Source organism: Electrophorus electricus, chromosome 11, assembly GCF_013358815.1.
Source record: "Electrophorus electricus isolate fEleEle1 chromosome 11, fEleEle1.pri, whole genome shotgun sequence".
Classification (NCBI taxonomy): domain Eukaryota; kingdom Metazoa; phylum Chordata; class Actinopteri; order Gymnotiformes; family Gymnotidae; genus Electrophorus; species Electrophorus electricus.
Window position 1 is genome coordinate 24,036,750 of NC_049545.1, and position 22,331 is coordinate 24,059,080.

The following is a 22,331-nucleotide window of genomic DNA, read 5'->3' on the forward strand; positions in this document are numbered from 1 at the left end:
TTGCAGACATATCACCTTAAACTAAAACACTGTGGGGGGGAAGGCATGAACACAGTCAATTCCAAAACAAAAAAGTGCAGGCTACACTGTAGTTTGTGAGTAATCTACACCGTAGTGAGTAATCTTCACTGTAGTCTGAGAGTAATCTACACCGTAGTGAGTAATCTTCACTGTAGTCTGGGAGTAATCTTCACTGTAGTGAGTAATCTTCACTGTAGTCTGGGAGTAATCTTCACTGTAGTCTGGGAGTAATCTACACTGTAGTGAGTAATCTTCACTGTAGTCTGGGAGTAATCTACACTGTAGTGAGTAATCTTCACTGTAGTCTGGGAGTAATCTTCACTGTAGTGAGTAATCTTCACTGTAGTCTGGGAGTAATCTTCACTGTAGTGAGTAATCTTCACTGTAGTCTGGGAGTAATCTTCACTGTAGTGAGTAATCTTCACTGTAGTCTGGGAGTAATCTTCACTGTAGTGAGTAATCTTCACTGTAGTCTGGGAGTAATCTACACCGTAGTGAGTAATCTTCACTGTAGTCTGGGAGTAATCTTCACTGTAGTGAGTAATCTTCACTGTAGTCTGGGAGTAATCTACACCGTAGTGAGTAATCTTCACTGTAGTCTGGGAGTAATCTTCACTGTAGTGAGTAATCTTCACCGTAGTGAGTAGTCTTCACTGTAGTCTGAGAGTAATCTACACCGTAGTGAGTAATCTTCACTGTAGTCTGGGAGTAATCTTCACTGTAGTGAGTAATCTTCACTGTAGTCTGGGAGTAATCTACACCGTAGTGAGTAATCTTCACTGTAGTGAGTAATCTTCACTGTAGTCTGGGAGTAATCTACACCGTAGTGAGTAATCTTCACTGTAGTGAGTAATCTTCACTGTAGTCTGGGAGTAATCTTCACTGTAGTGAGTAATCTTCACTGTAGTCTGGGAGTAATCTTCACTGTAGTGAGTAATCTTCACTGTAGTCTGGGAGTAATCTTCACTGTAGTGAGTAATCTTCACTGTAGTCTGGGAGTAATCTACACCGTAGTGAGTAATCTTCACTGTAGTCTGGGAGTAATCTTCACTGTAGTGAGTAATCTTCACTGTAGTCTCGGAGTAATCTACACCGTAGTGAGTAATCTTCACTGTAGTCTGGGAGTAATCTTCACTGTAGTGAGTAATCTTCACCGTAGTGAGTAATCTTCACTGTAGTGAGTAATCTACACCGTAGTGAGTAATCTTCACTGTAGTGAGTAATCTACACCGTAGTGATGACACCAGGTTTGTGTTGTCTTTGCTCTGCATTCCAGCTCAGTGGATTAGAAATGAGTGAAATGTCGGGTAGGAGGGTAAAGAATAAAGATCATCACATTCGATTGCAGGGTATTTAACATGATCTCCACAGGGACTGGCACCCCTCCTTACGATCAGGGGAAGAGGTAGTGAAAAATGCCTTGGTCACACCCTGAGACAAAGATGGCAGAAATCTGACATGTGAATTTATTCAAAGAATTATCAAAGATCCCATCTGGATGGTGTTAGATCAGTGGAGCTGTTTCCCCCCCCCCCCCCTTTCTTCTTTAAGATCATTGGAACTGTCCAAACAACGTCTCCAAGTGGGGAACAACCACAAAACCAGATGTAGCTCACGGTTTCAAACAACCGAAAGACATTTAAAACAGTTTTAGAAATAAAATAGAAATTGGGTACTGGGTGACTCAATGAATCGTTGACTATTTAAGGCACTAGCAGTCAGCTATGGTCTACTATGCAATATTTAAAAATAAGATCTCATACCAACAAGTCGGTGTTGTAGTTGGATGATTATGGCATCGTTGGCGAGCCCCTCCTTTATTAAAGACCTGTGGGTTTGCAGGTTTTGGTTGGGTTCCGTGGGCATTCATACGTGTCTGGGCCATCATGTTTTATAGATGAGATACTGTGCTTTTGGCGTCAAGATGCTTCGTGGTCCCCCCCACCCCAACACTTTCTTCGTTTCTTCACTCTGGTGTAGCTTAATCTGTCTCATCTCTCCATAACACTTTGTCACAGAACTCTGCAGACATTTCAGTATGTGCTTTTGAAGGAGCCTTTATTCTGGCCTTCAGACCTTCTACTGTGTTGCATCATCTGGCAAAGTTCTGAGGTCTGACACGTCCACACCTTTATGCTTCTCAGTAGTTTTTCATGGGGAAGAAAGTCTTTCTTCTGTGGATGGTCCATGGTCTTCTAGGATGTTTGCTAGTGTTGTGTTCACCAGTGCATTCTGTCTTATTAACAATTTACCAAACAGTGTTTTGGTTATAGCCCTGTTTTGATCTGTTCTGTTTCATGGTGGTCTACCACACAACTATTACGTATGGTTTAATGCCCATGCTGACAAGAGTAACGGGCTCTGGTTATTAATACCTCAGAAACATCTCGATCTTCTCAATACAACAGTGATGTAACCGCATGCAACTGGCCAAGGAACAACATGCTGGATTATCTACGCTCTCTTTAAATGGAGAAAGTGTGTGTAAAATGGTCCTTTAGTCCTGTAATGTTCTGCAATTAGGGCATGGAGATTTATCTTCGTTTCCTTTTAAATGCGGTGTGCTGGAGTGTAGCCAAATGAACAAACACTGTACAATTACAGAGTGACCAAGTACATTATGGAGTATACATCACCCAGAAAAGACATGCTTATTTATTCAAAGCAACTTACAATTATGACTGAGTACAATTTGAGTAATTGAGGGTTAAGGGTCTTGCTCAGGGGCCCAACAGTGGCAACTTGGCAGTGGTGGTACATGAACTGGCAACCTTCCGATTACTAGTCAACTACCTTAACCTCTGAGCCACTACTTCCCCAGATACCAGCTCTCATGAGCCTTAGTGTATGTGTACCGCTGGTTCCTGTTGGCTTAATTTCATTATCCACAACATTCATAATAATGGAAAACTTTTAATTATAAGTGTACTTTTCCTAGCATGCCATCCCAGTCTGGGAACTGTGATTATGAATCGGATATGCGTTATCATGTTTCATCAATCAAGCTTCCACGGAAGACTGTTAGGTAGGTCTTCACTGGAAACGACACTAGCTAATTTATTATTTTTTTGATGCCTCTGGTAGTGTGTGAGTCTACGGTGATGACCGTAGTGGTGTCTTTTTTTTTTTTTTTCCCCTCAGCACAGTCCTCGAGGGGGTCAGACCATGGCACCTCTGTGCACATGACCCATCACTGCCACTGCTGCTGTCAGCTACTGATCGCTGCATAACCCCACTGTTTAGTGTGTGTGTGTGTGTGTGTGTGTGTGTGTGAGAGAGAGAGATCGGCCACTCACCAGCTGTTTGTTATTTTGGGAGATGAGGGCAGTTCTGGTCCGTGTGTTAAGCCCAGCCTGATCGCCTCTGCATCCCTCTCAGTGCAAGGTAGTGCACTGTGACCGGCTGGTTGGAGAAGGGAGGTTGGTTAGCAGTGACCCCTGAATTAATTAATTAATTGATTGATCATCAGTCTCAATCAATCAGCCTTACTGGGTTACAGAATCAGTGATGCAAGGGTTTCGTGAATACATGATTTCACTTTTCTCCAGATTACACACACCACTGTCGAATGCGAGAGCCAGTCTACACACCCTCTAATTCATGGCCTTGACATCGTCTGGAATTGGTCTTGTCGCAGGCTGAGGGCAACTCGGAAATAGTTCATGGAAACTGCCAAGTTCCCGCCTCTGTCGGAGTTCACTGTGCTGTGTTTTCTGCCATTACTGAATGTCAGCATTATATTTCAGCAGGACAGTGTAACTATAGATTTTCAGTAGGCTGAAAGGAAGACAGAGTTAGATCATGTTACAAGGGCTTAAAAATAAAGGTTTAAAATGTTTATACATTTTGCAAGCTATTAAATGGATGTGCAGCAGCTATCGTAGCTATCCTAGCTAGCTATTCAAGTTTAAGGATCGATAACATTTGATATCTGGTAAGTGTGACTTTATTTCGTAGGCTGGTCAGACATCTGGGTGTATTTTTGCTTGGCTGCACACTTCTGACAAGTTATGTGCTGAATTATACAACTCTCTAATCATTAGCTATTTATATAGAAACATCTTAATCATAGCGGTAGCTTCCAAATGAAAGGTCCCATGTATTGGCACCGAGACTAAAATATATTTAATATAAACTATCATTTAATGATATATTTTACATACTATATGAATTATAGACATTAGTATTATTTATTAATGTTTTTCATGTAGCCTGTGAAGAAGATTAACTGCAAAATATTTCCCCAAAACATTTATAATCAGGTCATTTGTAAGCCTTGTGAAGGACTGCACAGGAATGTAAAGCATTGTTGAGAAACTTCCTGTATGAGTTATTAAAGCTCCAAGTCTTTGAGATTATATGATTGTCTAAACAAATGAATGGGATTTCTACAACTTTAAACCTAGTTATTACAGTTTAGTCTAATGCATCAGATTAGATGGTCATAATCCTAGATGCATATTCCAGTATATTCCGGTACACTTGTTGAATTCCTCCAGTTCTGTTCCTCGAATGATCCACTGGCTTGTGGAGAGTTGAGAATGAATTTGTCCTTCTGGGTTTAAGACCAGCACATTGTCCAAGTGTCCGCACCCAGTTCAGCACACTGTGCAAGTGTCCACACACACACAGCCCAACACAACGTCCATGCGTCCACACACACAGCCAAACACACTGTCCATGTGTCCACACACACACAGCGCCCAACACACTGTCCATGTGTCCACACACACACACACACAGAGCCTAACACTCCGTCCATGTGTCCACACACAGCCCAACACACCATCTGTGTCCACACACAGCCCAACGCACCATCCTTGTGTCCACACACACAGCCCAACACACCGTCCATGTGTCCGCACACACAGTCCAACACACACACACGCAGTCCAACGCACCATCCATGTGTCCACACACACGCATATCCCAACGCACCGCCCATGTGTCCCCACATGCACACGCAGCCCAACGCACCCTCCATGTGTCCACACACACACAGCCCAACGCACCCTCCATGTGTCCACACACACACACACACACACACAGCCCAACGCACCCTCCATGTGTCCACACACACAGCCCAAAGCACCGTCCATGTGTCCACACACAGCCCAGCACACTGTCCATTTGTGGCATATAAAATCCAGGGTTTTGCATAGATCTTTTGTATGTGAGCACACTACCCAACTACCCAACGAACAGTCCTACCACACACACCTCTCCATCTTCTACCAAACCACTGTGTAAAGGTGGTACACATGTGCCTTTTTTCCTCCTCTCTCTCTCTCTCTCTCTCTCTCTCTCTCCCCCCACACACTCTTTCTCTCTGTCTTTCCTGTTGTCCTGCGGAGTGTAACTCTAAGCCCTGATAGAGTAATTAAACACACTAACTCTCTACCTTTTGGTAATGAGGCCGGGTGTGTTTCTCCCTCCACAACACTTTACTCTCCCCTAATGGGACATCATTATTGTCAAAGAAACAATGCAGATGGAAATGAACACACTCATTAGGCCTCACACACGGCACCCTTCAGAGAGCTGCTCACTCTCGCTGGCCTGTGCGTGCCGTTGTTTGTGTAGCGTGTGGGTGTCTGTGTGTGTAATGTAGCGCTCTCACTTGGAGCATGTGTAGTTGTGTTAATGTTAAGTGTTGGTTGAGTGTTGCCCTTTCTGTTTGGGGTGCATTGATATACAGTTTAATAATGATATGGCTGGCCTCTCTCTCTCTCTCTCTCTCTCTCTCTCTCTCTCTCTCTCTCTCTCTCTCTCTCTCAGCGTTCCAGATCTCTCTCTCCAGTAAGCAGAGTGGCTGAGAGGAAGATCCAGCAACTGGAGGAGTTACTTGCTCTCAAGGTGATGAAACACCAAATCTCTCTCTCTCTCTCTCTCTCTCTCTCTATCTCTCTCTCTCTCTCTCTCTCAAACTCTCTCTCTCCCTCTCCCTCACTGTGGTGGTGTGGGTCCTCAGGTGTGAATGTCCCAGTCTCTGAGTCAGCGCCCAGAGCGGAACACCCCTCCCCCCCATTACCACCTCTCCTGCTTTTAGCCCCGGACCAAAGCTGTGATTGGCCCTGATGGGTGTGTGGGGCGGTGGGTGTGCGCGTGAGAGGAAGAGAGAGGGATTGCGGCCTTTTACTCCGCTGAGATGATGGGTTGATGGTAGAGTTATCCACAGGAGTTACAGGAGATCCAGTGACACACCGGAGACTCATTCATTTTACACACACACACACACACACACACACACACACACACACACACACACATAAACTGCAGTTGCCCTCCTCTGACTGCTGCCTTCCACCTGACCTTCTACTCCTCCTCTAAACACACACACACACACACACACACACACAAAAACTTGTTCACCGTCTGTGAAGGCAATGAAACAGCAGGAGAGAGGCTACTCTGGTGCAAGACTGCTGCAGGACTCCCAGTCTCTACTAAACGAATCATTTCCATCACTCTGCTGACCTTCACACATACACACACACACACACACAACTCTCCATGTTTTGCTCTTTGACCTTGTTTCTTTTCCTTGATAGCTTTGATTCTGAATTGGTTGAAAGAATTCCTCAAACGTACACAACTGATTAAGCTATACACATGATTTAATTTTGAAAACTTTCTCTTTTGTTGTTGGTAAACAGAAACTCCTGAAAACTTCATCAAATAGAAATAGAACCTAAAACAATTGAAATAAAAAAACACCGGGTTTTAACCTAAAAACCATGTGGATAATAGTGCGGGTTAAACATATGCCTCTTCATCACACGCTGCAAGACAGTTGCCATGGCACTGCTAAAATCCCACATTCCACCTCCTGTCCACAGTCATGAAGCTCGCCACGTGTGCAGTCCGTCAGGTGGTTCAGAGCAGGGCGCTGAATGAGTTTCCTACCAGCCTGCTGTCAGTCTGTGTGTGTGTGTGTGTGTGTGTGTGTGTATTGATCGCAGTGCCTTGCATACACTACCCTGTCCACTCTGAAGGCCCCACGTACGGGCTGATGTAGCTAACGCTCTGTCACTCCAACACGAAACACTCCGGCATCAGCCCAACCAGACACGCTGCTGTTCATTAGAGCTCCACACTGCTGCTCACACGCGCTCGCTCGCTCTCTCTCCTCTCTTCCTCCTCTCTCCTCTCCTTTCTTTTCCGTTTTTTCCTCGGAAGGGTCTGCCTGTGTGTCCTCTTGTGAATATCTGAGCAGTAAATCCATACTTGTCACACAGACGGAGGGGTCGAGCACGACTTGTTCTCTTTGTCCTTGTTATTAATAACAGAGTTCAGGGCTCTGCTTTTCCCAGCAGGCAGCCCGGCGCGCGATGGCGGCAGTAAACAAGCCCCTCTCCAGCGCGCCGGGCTCTCCGCGCTGGCCGCTCAAGCAGAAAGCAGGGCTGACTGTCTGCACGCGCCCGCGCCCTCGCTAAGGTCAGAATAATGGGGGAGCTTCTTGTCAGGAAAATCTATATGTTCAACCCCGAAAAGTCCCATGTAATCTTTAGTGGGGAGTCTTTTTTTCTTTTCTTCTTCTGTTTCCCCCCCCCCCCAGTTCTTCTTCAAATAGCTGCCAGACTTTGAGCAGAATTTGCGGGCGATTGGGTGGTGACCCCACGCTCCAAACCAACCCCCCCCCCCCCCCCCCCGGCTCTCCCCACCAACTCTGAGAGTTCCCCCCTGCGGAGGGGCTTAAGCTGGAGGGAAGGAGTCAGACTCTCCCTGTCGGACAGCCAGTGAAACGTCAGGTTGTAATTATGTCTCAGGTGCCAGGTTGGCGTGGAAACGCTTATCAGTGTCTTGTTCTGAAAGAAAGCGAGAGTGAAAGAAAGACAGGTTTGAATGAGAGAGTTTTGTTTTTTAAAAAGAAAACTTGCAGGTTTCCGTGAGGATAATGAATATTAACATTATTTATTAATTGTTAATATTCATATATAACTTATAGTGTAAAAAGTTAGATTTTTGTAATATGTAGGTGACAAAAATTAGCATTCTGGAACAATTTTGCCCTTTCTGGAGCTAACACATGGGCAAGCACACATTCCTCACAACCTCTCATTCACGACCTCGCCCCCACGACCTCTCATTCACGACCTCACCCCCACGACCTCTCATTCACGACCTCACCCTCCACAACCTCTCATTCACAACCTCGCCCCCCAACCTCTCATTCACGACCTCGCCCCCACAACCTCTCATTCACGACCTCGCCCCCACAACCTCTCATTCACAACCTCTCATTCACGACCTCACCCCCACAACCTCTCATTCACAACCTCTCATTCACGACCTCGCCCCCACAACCTCTCATTCAGGACCTCACCCCCACAACCTCTCATTCACGACCTCGCCCCCCAACCTCTCATTCACGACCTCGCCCCCACAACCTCTCATTCACAACCTCGCCCCCAATCTCTCATTCACAACCTCGCCCCCAACCTCTCATTCACGACCTCGCCCCCACAACCTCTCATTCACAACCTCTCATTCACAACCTCTCATTCATGACCTCGCCCCCACAACCTCTCATTCACGACCTCGCCCCCACAACCTCATATTCACAACCTCTCATTCACGACCTCTCCCCCAACCTCTCATTCACGACCTTGCCTCACAACCTCTCATTCACGACCTCGCCCCCAACCTCTCATTCACGACCTCGCCCCACAACCTCTAATTCACGACCTCGCCCCCACAACCTCTCATTTATGACCTCGCCCCCACAACCTCTCATTCACGACCTCGCCCCCACAACCTCTCATTCACAACCTCTCATTCACGACCTCGCCCCCACAACCTCTCATTCACAACCTCTCATTCACGACCTCGCCCCCACAACCTCTCATTCATGACCTCGCCCTCACAACCTCTCATTCACGACCTCGCCCCCACAACCTCTCATTCACAACCTCTCATTCATGACCTCGCCCCCACAACCTCTCATTCACGACCTCGCCCTCACAACCTCTCATTCACGACCTCGCCCCCACAACCTCTCATTCACGACCTCACCCCCACAACCTCTCATTCACGACCTTGCCCCACAACCTCTCATTCACGACCTCGCCCCCACAACCTCTCATTCACAACCTCTCATTCACGACCTTGCCCCCACAACCTCTCATTCACGACCTCGCCCCGAACCTCTCATTCATGACCTCGCCCCCACAACCTCTCATTCACGACTTCGCCCCCCAACCTCTCATTCACGACCTTGCCCCCACAACCTCTCATTCACGACCTCTCATTTATGACCTCGCCCCCACAACCTCTCATTCACAACCCCGCCCCCAACCTCTCATTCACGACCTTGCCCCCACAACCTCTCATTCATGACCTCTTTCACGACCTCTCATTCACAACCTCTCATTCACGACCTCGCCCCCACAACCTCTCATTCATGACCTCGCCCCCAACCTCTCATTCACGACCTCGCCCCCACAACCTCTCATTCACGACCTCGCCCCCACAACCTCTCATTCACAACCCCGCCCCCCCAACCTCTCATTCACAACCCCGCCCCCCCAACCTCTCATTCACGACCTCGTCCCCACAACCTCTCATTCACAACCTCTCATTCATGACCTCACCCCCCAACCTCGCCTTCACAACCGCTCATTAACAACCATTAGCATTCAATGACTATTTCCTAAAGCCAAAACATATTGGCAATAAAAATCTCGGAAACATCTGATGCTCCATCTACAGTTGAGTGGAAGGTGATGTATGACCCACAGCCCTGAGGTTCCCAGTCCTGGGTTTAATGAACAGATGTAGGGAAAGATTTTTCCATTATAACAGCCAGTTTAGTCATGAAGTAATCTTGTGCTTTTAACTTTTAATTTAAACTTTTATAATACTTTTCCCATATATACAGGTCTATTTCAATAAGAGCTCAAGACAAAGGGTATTTTTTTAAACCATTGTTTGTGTGTGTGTGTGTGTGTGTGTGTGTATTACAGACAGAAGAGAATGAGGAGTTGAGAGAGGCCCATGCGAAACGCCACGATCGCCTGCTTCTGATCCAAACGAACTACAGGGCCGTGAAGGATCAGCTTAGAGACATGGAGGGTTTACAGGGCGTGTAAGTGACTGGCACTGCACAACAAACCATTTACCTCCGAACACTGATGCTGGCAAGCATTCATTGACATTTCCCAGAATGCATAGCCGCTTTCCCAACACTGGTGGCAGGTTCTCTGTGGAGGAGATTGCAGGGTTGGTAAATGACCCTGGAATTCTGGCACTGGAATTCTGGCTCAGAACATTCCTGCTTCACTGATGGCGCTAGCCTATCCAAGAAATCTCCCGTGCTCATTTCAAGCAATACTACAAACAATTCTCTGTATGTATTTTGTGAGAGAAATGTGGGTGAGCTATTGAAAGCAAATGATTTGAGTTTCTTTGAGTTCTAGATGAGTTGCCCAGCATTTGAGCTGGAGCATCTCAGCGAGGTGTCATTAAGATTTCGCACACCCTCTCTCTCTCCCTTTTGAAGCCTGTAAACGTAACTAATGGGAGTGTGTGTTGAGTATCCACGCAGGACTCGAGTGTTGACCTTGTCAGCTCTGCTCTCGCTGGGTTAATTAAAGAAAACAGCCATGCAACATGAACCTGTGTGAAAAGAGTGTGAATTTATCCACCTCTGCTGTGTGCGCGCGTGTGTGTGTGTGCGTGCGCGCGCATCTGATTGTGTTAGGCACAGAGAGAAAATATAACATCTCTGAGATCCCACTTTTCATTAGACAACATGTGAAAATACATTTACATGCCTGGTGAAACCTTTTTGTTAAGTAATTATATAATTAAATCATTAATTAGTTGATTTATTTATTTTGTGCTAGTGACGCACTGATACTGGTAGCTCTGTGATTTTAATGTGTTGTATTCAGTTTGTCACCTTCTTTCATAAATGTGTTCATATTAGTTGCATATTTTATGGATGAGCACTTCACAAGGTTTGTACTGGTGTTGGCCTGCTTTTAATATTCACAATTGCTTTTTTTTTTTTCTCCCTCCTTCTGTTGAGATTAATGTAAACGTCAGATCCCAGCGGATCCTCTAAAATAGCCTCTGTACGGCTGCCCTCAGCAGCTAGGGCTCGAACCCGCTCTGAAAGTGCTCTCCTGACTGGAGCATTGCAGATGTTTGTGATCCCGGTCTCTGAGACCCGCGGGGACCGTGCCAGTCAGCTTGCAAGACAACAGGAAATGAAGAAGCTCCGTTAAATGCGGAGAGATCCGTGCTAACAAGCCAGGGGGGACGACGTCAGCCCTCGCTGGGTTTTTGGGGCTTGTTAAGGAGTCCTCAACTACTGCCAAGCTGGGTTCTCTCCACCATCCTCCTCTCAGACTCCGGCAGCACAGCAGGTGCTGGTTGGGGTTGAGCTGGTGGGACAACACACTACATGTTTTTTATTTTGGGGTGAGTTTGAGAATACTTTATTGTTTTTGTTTTGGGTTTTTTGTTTGCTTGCTTGCTTGCTTTTCATCACACCAACATCAGTGCCCACTTCCCAATGCCTCCACAAATAAATTCATTTGCTTTCATAGCTACGCATGTTGGTCTTTCTACTAAAAGGCTAAAGCGCCCTGCGCACCTGCTGGCTGAGGTGCTTCGGAGACCTCAGGCTTGTAGCGCTCGCTGTGTGCTGGAGAGAGAGACCGTCTGCTCCAGTGAGGGAAGAATGCTGGAGAGAGAGAGAGAGAGAGAGAGAGAGAGAGAGAGAGAGAGAGAGAGACCGTCCACTCCAGTGAGGTGTGCTGGCTTTTCTCATCAACATTCAGCGGCTTCACGCTGCTGCCCCGTGGAGCTCACCGCATCGTTCACGATTAGCTCCACGCTAACCCAGCGCCATTAGGAGAAAACGCACACCCTCTCTCTTTACAAGTGATCTCTGAATCTCTAAATCAGACGGAGCCGATGGGATGAGTAAATAGAATTAAAGGTTATTAAAACATCTGCAGTCTGATAAGAAGTTGCGCGCCTAACCAGATTCTCAGAATCAATGCAGTTAGCTGCCTCCTTTCCTAAACACAATCTCCCAGTTTACCTGAGGTGCTGTATAATGAAGTGAGCGGTCGTACTGCCATGGGAAAGATGTGAACTGGATGCGTCTTTCTTGGACGTAGAGATATTACTTCCTCAACAGATCATTCGTATCCGCAAAGCTGAACTTAACAGTGGAGCTGGAGTCGAGCTCTCTGGGGTGTGTCTGCTGAGGCCAGCGGACTGGATTGCTAGGTGAAGCTGATGTGTTGAGGTGGGTTGGTGGCATGTTTTCACGTGGCACACAGCCCCAACAGATGCCACTGCACTGGCACCACTAGCACCAGTTCAGGCGGGCGAGAGGAGGATGAGAGGAGCAGGACAGAGCCACATTAGAGACGCCGCCTTGTGAACACAGAACACACCTTACATCTGCTCTTTTGGGTCTTTAGAACTTTCCTTACACAGATGTGTAATGATTTGTTAGAAAATGGACAAAACAATGTGGGATTGTGGGTGGAGGGGTAGACACCATGTAGGAGCATGAAGTATTTATGAGTGAGCTTCTGTGATGAGACTCACCTCTGTTTGTGTTTGGTCTTTATTTACATGTGCGTGGTCCACCGGGACCCCTCTATAGCAGACCACTCAGGGCTGTGTGTGTGTGTGTGTGTGTCTGTGACAGTCAAGGCCACTGATTTGAATACTGGCAAACACACAAGTGCTGAGACCCAGCGGTGCATGTTCAACACCTCCCTTGTGTTTAGAATCTGCCAGAGGCTGTCAGGTGTGGCACTGACTGACTGTGTGTGTGTGTGTGTGTGTGTGTGTGTGTGTGTGTGTGTGTGTGTGTGTGTGTGTGTGTGTGTGTGTGTGCGCATTTCTTCATTTGAGCACCAAATATACATGAATACAGTAAAATGTGGAGATCTGAGGTCCTCATTTAGAAATATATTATCCAAAACAGGTCAAAATGTATTTTTGTGTCTTTGGTTAGGAAGTGTGTTTGGGGAATGGTTGGGGTTAGACTGAGTCAAGTCCGCACTTGGTCCTATGGTGTGATGAGCGACTCTGTGTGTGTGTGTGTGTGTGTGTGTGTGTGTGTGTGTGTGTGTGTGTGTGCACAGGTGCAAGGGCGGGAGGAGGCGTGCAGAGCCGTGGCAGCTGCGGCAGGAGAACAGTGACGCTGTTTGGAATGAGCTGTCCTACTTTAAGAGACAGAACAAAAAGCTTCTCGCTGAGAAGTAAGTGTACGAGACTCTCCCTATGTCTCGCTATATGCCTCCCCATGTGTCTCTCCCTGTCTGTGTATGTGTGTGGGGCTCCTTTTTTCATCGTGTCAGTCCTTATCTCGCTGTGTCTCAGTACATCTGTTATTGTCAGCAAGTGTTTCGGCAAGCAAAGCAGTTCTCTGGTCTTTGGTCTGGTTTGTTTGTTTTTGGTATTTATTTAACGTTTCAGTAATGTATATGGCTCTCTCCTGGTATCAGAGTTCCTCTCACCCTTGTTCAGTAAGTCTTTTCTCAGTCTTGTGTGTGTGTGTGTGTGTGTGTGTGTGTGTGTGTGTGTGTGCGCTGCCACACACTGTCTGGTCTTATGCCTCACATTGTTGGTGTTAGTTTGATCCTGTAGCTGCACTTCCAGGCCTTTTTCCTCCATGAGCAGGAGAAGCTCCCACACGCTTCTCTTAACTACCATACGCTTCTGTTAGCTACCACATGCTCCCCCACGCTTCTGTTAGCTACCACACGCTCCCACACGCTTCTGTTAGCTACCACACGCTCCCACACGCTTCTGTTAGCTACCACACGCTCCCACCCGCTCCCACACACTCCTGCACGCTGCCACACACTCCCTTGCGCCATCATTACACTCTCCGTATACCAGCATTGCTGCTTCCAGTCTTGGAATAAGCCTTTCCCCAGTGACAGAAGAATAATTACACTATCAAGTTTCAAACTGTGTGTGTGTGTGGCCAGTGTTAATGATTAATGATAATTTTGGGTGTTAATGATTTAAGGTTTATTCCGTGCCAGCAACACTACCTCTCTTCCTCGTCCTGCCTCTAGCAACAGCAGCTAATGTTAATGGATTGAAATGACTCGTGTTTTCTGCAGTAGTAGTAGGTTTGGGAAACTGACGTTTTTCCTTCACCCGTACGTTTTCACTCTGCTGCCGAGGCTTTGCTGGGATTTGTAGGCCGTATCCAGACAGGCTGAAGTTCACTCGGCACGTGTCGCTGCGCGGGCTGCAGTGCCGTGACAGCGCAGTGCCGTCCGTGTGTGTTAATTACCGCAGCTCTTGTCTGCTGGAGGAGTCGTTCTTTATTAGGCCGGCTTGGCTCTTTACTTGCCAAGCTTCATTTGGCCCGTGCGGCGCTGAGGGCCGCACCCCTGCCAGTCTGGATGGCCTGGCCCTCCCCTGTTTGATCTTTACCCCAGGCCCTCTCTTCCAGGAGCCCCCTGCCCCCCCCCCCCCCAGCCCTGTCCTCCTAATCCCAGCTGAGCTCATTATGATGTAGTCTTGCTGCCTGCTCCCACACCTCCCCTACCCCCCGCCAGTGAGCGCGAGCTGTCCGAGCTCATTACGGGCTCGCGGCCTCTGGTGCCTGCCCTGAGCCTTCAGCTGGAGATGGGACTCCATGAGAGGGGGATTCTGGGGGCAGGGGAGGGGCTGTTTTAGTGCTGGTTTTGGTCTCTCTCTCTCTCTCTCTCTCTCTCTCTCTCTCTCTCTCTGTGGCGGTCCTACAGGGTTAGCACTGATCCCCTTTCCAGTCGCTCCAGTGCTCCCTGGGTGGAGTCGCCCGGGTAACTGTGCTCACCCTGGTGGGGCGGGAGGGTGGCAGTCTCTTTGATCTGCTCTCACCCCATTACCACTGAGAGCAAAAGTCCACTGCAAGCTCAGTGTATCAGCGTACACACACACTCACACACACACACACACACACTCACATACTCACTCACACACACACACACACACTCACATACTCACTCACACACACACACACACGCTCACTCACACACACACACTCACACGCACACACACACACTAACTCTTCCTTTTTCTTTTCTTTCTTTCATTTTCTTTCTTTGCTTTCTCCATCATGCCATCATTCTTTAAAATGCTTTAACTTTCCACCTGCTCTCTCTCTCTCTCTCTCTCTCTCTCTCTCTCTCTCCTCCCTGATGTATGTTCATTATGTGCAGTAAGAGTGATGGTAAGAGCATGTGAGGTGTAATTAGGCAGCGTTTCTTTATCAAGCTGTTTTGCGGCCTGCCCATCTAAATTAGCGTTGCTAGGTGGCGATTAAAGCCGGCCCCCAATGCAGCCAGCCCGTGCGCTTGAACAGCGCGAGGAGGTAGGGCCAGTGGCACGTAGCCATTTTACTGACCGGGCCTCCGAGATAGCCCTGCTCAAGGTTGCCCTCACAAGTGTTGCACTGATTGGTTAATGGTTGATTACCTCCTCGCGGCCCCTTGTTGTGGGACGTCTAATTGCCAGAGAAGGCGGCTGCTGGGTGCTTAAGCAGGGTGGGAGCGTGCAGCAATCATTCCTCCTCCGGCCCCCCGACGGCCAGCCCCTTTCCCTCGGCCAGGCCGCGCTCCACGCTCATAAAGAATGCGGGCGTGAAGTCCAAACGGCCATTTTTCTAAATGAGGAGCAAGTTTGACTCCAGACTCTGTTCAGGCGGCGAGGGAAGAGGCCGGTCATTCGGCGAGGCCGACGGGACGACTCCATTCGCTACGCCGGGGATGGCTACACCTCTGCCTCCACCTGCATGAGCCCCCAGTTCTCCCAGCCCACGGTGCACCACCTAGCTTCAGGGACCACCAGTTTGCTTTATTACAAACTTAAGTGGGGTGGGTGGGGGGCGCAGGGCGGGGTCGCTGCGCTACACAAGGTCCTGGCCTCAGGAGCGGCGCTAGAGAGCACTCTGGAGGGAAATAAGTTTGATTAAGGAAATTGCAAAAACAAATAAAGCAGAGAGCTCAGCCTTTCCCCTCTGCTAATGCCTCCTTGTCATGCAGCAAGCAGAGAGTTCATTTGCTGGGAGATCATTTGCATTGCCTCCCCCCTCCTTTCCTCTCCATTAATCTCTCTCTCTCCCTCTCCCTCTCTCTCTCTCTCTCTCTCTCTCTCTCTCCCTCTCTCTCTCTCCCTCTCTCTCTCCCCCTCTCTCCCTCCTCCCATATCCATGCCCCCACAATATTAAGCCTGGAGTTTCACACACTTGGTGTCCAAGCTGGCTAAGTGTAGTTAAAGGTCGGTGGGTAGGACGACAGAGATGATTAAGGCCTCATAAACCGAGTAAACAGAGCCCTTAGCCAGAGATGGCTACACTCAGACGACATCAAAGCCTAAATTATTCAGCCATTACGCATGAAAGCAGTCTCGGAGATGCTCCGCGTGCCGCGGCCTCCGCTGAGAGCGGCCATTAGGCACGTGCTCTGCGACTTTGAGTCTAATGAAGTTTAATAAAGTTTACCCTTTTCGCAGCTGCGTTTTCCCTGTTTCATCTTGATTGCTAAAAGGTATTGGGAGTAATGAGAGGCTTTAGGCCCAGAGTCCCACCCTGCACGCAGGAGTCCAGAGAAAACACACGCTCACGCACTAAATGTTTAATGTGTGTTTTGATGGATAGTGAGCGCATGGCCCCTTCCCTCAATTATTTGTTAAATTAATGATAAAAAATAAATAAATAAAATGCACATAATGATTTAACGTGAGCTGATAATGTTTTTTCTAGCACTGTCATAAAACAAGAGAGTTGTGGTGCAGTAAATAGTGCAGGTGATGGTGGAGAGAGTCTTTACTGTCGTTATATGTGAGTATAATGTCCACTTCCTTTTGAGCATTTAGTCCTACTGCTTAGAAATTACTTGTATTTGGGTTCTCTCTCTCCCTCTCGCCATCATTTCTTGCTTTTCAGAAACAAATTACACTTAGTTTGGATATATATATATATATATTTTTATCCTTCCTTAACAGTTAACAAAAAAAATTCGGACTAAGAAGGGTCTTCAGTGGTGCTCAGGCAGTTTCTGAGAGGCGAGAATTGAACATATAAACAGCATTCACGGTGTGTGTGTGTGTGTGTGTGACTCCAGCAGAGAACAAATCATGACTCCTGTATGTACCACCTGCAGCCACAGTGCAGCAACCCGTCTGAGTTGGGGTGTCCCACAGGCCCGCAGGGACTCTGTTCCAGGATCAGACCAACCCATCCCCAGCCCCCCCCCCCCCCCCCCCCCCGCGTGTTTAAAGCCAGAAGTGTTTTCCTGTGTTTCTGTAGTGTGTCGGGCATGTGAGCTCGAGGGGGCTGGAGGCCACTCTGGTTGGAGCGGTCAATGTTCTGCTGTGATCTCATAGTCCCCATACAGGCAGCTCCATGTCTCCACCCTGTGGCGGGGCAGATAGTGGAGCGGCTAGCAGGAGACGGATGCCTGGTTCACTGCTGGAGCACAGAGGCCAATTACAGCTTCCTAATCACCAGATATTGTTTTCTTTTTCCTCCAGCAGCCTCTAACTCTAAAACAGCGCCACGGGCGAAACTCAGGAATTCATGACCAGTTATAGCATGGTCCTTTGTAACCTTCATCTCCTTGTCTTATCTCATGTATATTTATGTTCAAGCCTCTTTGTGTGTGTCTTTTGTGTGTGTGTGTGTGTGTGTGTGTGTGTGCACGCGTGTGTGTGTGTGGGCCAGCACGTGCTGGTACAAAGTATAGCTGTAAAACTTTATGCCTGTGAATTGGGGTTGATGGACCTTTTAGTTTGGAATGATTTGTGTTCATTTATTTGTTTGTTTGTTTACTGCGCTCCTGCATGGGTGGGTGTGTTTCTGTTACCCCACACCACACCTGACAAAGCAAGAACATCCTCCGGACTCAAGAGCAGAGGTGAAAACTTCAGTTTTCAGACTATCAGGACCTGGCCCCTTCTCACACACACACACACACACTCCTTCAGTTATTTATTCCAGAAGATTCCCTGCCGCTGTTGAAAACTCCAGAGAAGGACCCGCTAACCATCCTGGGGGAGTGACGGAGCCTACCAATAAACATCTGTTATTCAAATGGAAGGATTCCCACGTGGCCTGGAGGAGGAGGGAGGGGCCATGCGCTTGAGTAACAGCTTCAAAAAACAATTACACGTTGTTGACATGAGGGGAGACGCTCCAATCGCTGGGTTTTAACTGAGCGGCTGTCATGGTCAGGAGAGGCTGACTGTGTAAATACACCCAGCGTGGCCGTCTGCATCAACAGCCGGCCCCCGGGAACCCGCAACGCGGCCCAGCCGCCGCACAGCCGCCTTTTTAACAACACAGACTGGACGTGAACTGATTTTAAAAGAGCACTGGTTTATGGACTCCAGACGAAGACAGTGTCTGTTTATAATTGTGTCCTTCGTTTACTTTCATGAGTGACAACTTTTAGAAAATACCAAGAGACCCATGACACAGCGCTCGAAAAAGAAGAGTTTCTGTCTCCATAAATGCTCTTAAATTAATCCACATTTCACAGTGATAACCAGCTCCGATCAATAACTAATTTCTCTATTGGCGCATGTCTGGGATTCTATCTTTGGCAGCGATGTCTTTTCCAAAGTGTCATTGCACCTCCCGAGGGAGCCGGAATGGAGAAAGTCGATCCATATCCCCATCTGCCAGAGAATAACCCGGCTTTCCTAATGAAAACCTGGCCAGTAGGCTGCATGGCTCTCAGTGTGGCATCGATATCCGGGCATCTATAAAGACACACATTAGAAACCCTAGACGGCTGAGGCCTGATGGTACCCGCCATGATGGTGCTCGCGTGCCCCGTTAAAGCAATAGACACAGTCTCCCTCAGCCGAGCACTCCATCGACTGGATGCGTTTATGGAGGCGGTAATCCGTAGCCAGGGGACACGCTGTGGTCTGCTTTCACACCACCTGGAGAGGTTTTATTAACAAATCCATTTATTTAACCCCTCGCCCGCCACATTCACTAATTGGGCCTTTCGCACAAGGCGAGGCCAGGCAGGTTTACGGGCACAGCACTGTCACACACGCGATGGCGTTCAGTAAGATGTCCCTGGATTCCTACACGCTTTACGCCGTACCTGCTGAGGAATAGATTTAGATCAGGCGTCACCTAGAGCTGCTTGCCGGTTCTTGGCCGTTGGTGATGGAGGCATCTCACTGAGTGCAGGCGTTGGGGGGGGTGTGACTCAGCCCTGCAGCTGAGATCTGGAGCTGCGTTTCAGGTGTTTCAGGACTCCCGGGACCACATGCAAACCATCCTGCACAAGCCTTTATTTGGCTCCTAATAGTAACTTGAAAGCAGGACGTCTCTTTCCTCTTCACTGCTTCATAATTACCCTTTAGGGGGTTAAAAGTGACTGCTTGGGGTCAGTTCTGGAATATCTGAACCCCCTCCCCATCTTTTTCACTAGGTGGTGCACACACGGGCCTCACCAGCCTGTTGTCTGCACTGCTTGTCACTGTGGCCCTTTGGATACCTGGGAAATGAAGAGCTATTTCTTTTTATAACGGGGTGGTAGAGGGAGAGAGAAATTATGACGGTATCAGACAGGCGTGGTGGAAAGAAGGAAAGTGGGAGTTTGAAACGTGTGTGAGTGTGTGTGTGTGTGTGTGTGTACAAGTCATCATCTGCCTGGTAATGGGGCATTGTTAATAATAATAATTATTATTATTACGTGTATGTATGTTATTTGTGTGTTTTCTATGTGTGTTATTTCAGTGTTCTCTAGGTGTGTGTTATTTGAGCGTGTGATGTTTGGTTGCCATAGAGCCCATCTGGAGGAGGAGTTGGATCTCACACGTGTGCAGGCAGCCATGCACCGCACCACCTCCCATGAACTACGCATGTGTCTGCAGGAGGAGCAGCAAGGTGTAATACACACACACACACACACACACACACAGAGAGCTAAAAGTGTGTTTGTGTATGTATGTATATCTATCTATCTATCTATCTATATATATATATATATATATATATATATATAGATAGATAGATAGATAGATATACATACATATATACATATATATACATGTATATATGTATATATATATATATATATATATATATATATATATATATATATATATATACATACACACACACACACACCCCTTATATACTAATACACACACGTGTGTGTTTGTTTGTGTGTGTATGTATGTATGTATATCTGTCTATCTATCTATCTATCTATCTATCTATATCTATATATATACACACACACTTTACATGCATGCAGACATACCTTGCATACACACATACAGTGGTGTGAAAAAGTGTTTGGTACCAGTGAAGCCTTAATCACCACATATGGGCTGTAGAACTTGGCACCTTGTGCACAGCACTATAGTGTGTCCTGTCTCATACAGTATGGAGAATTGTGTGTATGGGAGTGGGTGCATAGCTGCATGTGTGTATGCATGTTTGTGTTTATATACAGTGGTGTGAAAGTGTTTGCCCCCTTCCTGATATCTTATTTTTTTTGCATGTTTGTCACACTTAAATGTTTCAGATCATAAACCAAATTTAAATATTAGACAAAAATAACACAAGTAAACCCAAAATGCAGTTTTTAAATGAAGGTTTTTATTATTAAGGGGGAAAAAATCCAAACCTACATGGCCCTGTGTGAAAAAGTGATTGGCCCCCCTGTTAAAACAAATTAACTGTGGTTTATCACATCTTTGGAAAGCTGAGTTCAGTTTCTCTAGCCATACCCAGGCCTGATTACTGCCACACCTATTCTCAATCAAGAAATCACTTAAATAGGATCTGCCTGACAAAGTGAAGTAGACCAAAAGAGCCTCAAAAGCTAGACATCATGCTGCGATCCGAAGAAATTCAGGAATAAATGAGATACAAAGTAATTGAGATCTATCAGTCTGGAAAAGGTTATAAAGCCATTTCTAAAGCTTTGGGACTCCAGCAAACCACAGTGAGAGCCATTATCCACAATTGGCGAAAACATGGTAGAGCGGTGAACCTTCCCAGGAGTGGCTGGCCGACCAAAATTACCCCAAGAGCACAGCGACGACTCATCCAAGAGGTCACAACAACATCCAAAGAACTGCAGGCCTCACTTGCCTCAGTTAAGAGACTGGGCAAAAATGGCCTGCATGGCAGAGTTCCAAGACGAAAACCACTGCTGAGCAAAAAGATCATAAAGGCTCTACTCAGTTTTGCCAGAAAACATCTTGATGATCCCCAAAACCTTTGGGAAAATACTCTGTGGACTGATGAGACAAAAGTTGAACTTTTTGGAAGGTGTATGTCCCATTATATCTGGCATAAAAGTAACACAGCATTTCAGAAAAGGAACATCATACCAACAGTAAAATATGCTGGTGGTAGTGTGATGGTCTGGGGCTGTTTTGCTGCTTCAGGACCTGGAAAACTTACTGTGGTAAAAGGAACCATGAATTCTGCTGTCTACCAAAAAAATCCTGAAGGAATGTCCAGCCATCTGTTCGTGACCTCAAGCTGAAGCGCACTTGGGTTCTGCAGCAGGACAATGATCCAAAACACACCAGCAAGTCCACCTCTGAATGGCTTCAGAAAAACAAAATGAAGACTTTGCAGTGGCCTAGTCAAAGTCCTGAGCTGAATCTAATTGAGATGCTGTGGCATGACCTTAAAAAGGCGGTTCATGCTCAAAAACCCTCCAATGTGGCTGAATTACAACAATTCTGCAAAGATGAGTGGGCCAAAATTCCTCCACTGCGCTGTAAAAGACTCATTGCCAGTTATCACAAACGCTTAATTGCAGTTGTTGCTGTTAAGGGTGGCCCAACCAGTTATTAGGTTTAGGGGGCAATCACCTTTTCACACAGGGCCATGTGGGTTTGGATTTTTTTTTCCCCTTAATAATAAAAACCTTCATTTAAAAACTGCATTTTGTGTTTACTTGTGTTATCTTTGTCTAATATTTAAATTTGTTTGATGATCTGAAACATTTAAGTGTGACAAGCATGCAAAAAAAAAAAGGATAGGGTGCAAACACTTTTTCACAGCACTGTACACACAAACACGTACACCTTACATGCTCCCACACACATACATACACGCAAACACACACACACACACCTTACATACTCATGTACATGTACACACCTACACATACACCCCCACCTACACACGCAAGTATATATCTACATATGGACATACACAAGCATGAATACACTTACGTCCAAGCATGCTCACACACTTATGTACCCACACCACACACAAGCGCACATCTATACATACATACACACACACACACACACACACATACACAACTTACATACATACA

The 22,331-nt window shown here is 47.0% G+C and overlaps 1 protein-coding gene across 1 annotated transcript in view; it reads left to right on the forward strand.

Annotated features, from left to right (window-relative positions):
• Positions 1–22,331, forward strand: part of cntln (centlein, centrosomal protein) — a 93,640-nt gene that overhangs the window by 40,004 nt on the left and 31,305 nt on the right. Inside the window, exons 11-14 of the mRNA XM_035531883.1 lie at positions 5,800–5,877; positions 9,987–10,108; positions 13,140–13,256; positions 19,806–19,906. Coding sequence (XP_035387776.1) covers positions 5,800–5,877; positions 9,987–10,108; positions 13,140–13,256; positions 19,806–19,906 — 418 coding nt within the window. The remainder of the gene's footprint in view (positions 1–5,799; positions 5,878–9,986; positions 10,109–13,139; positions 13,257–19,805; positions 19,907–22,331) is intronic.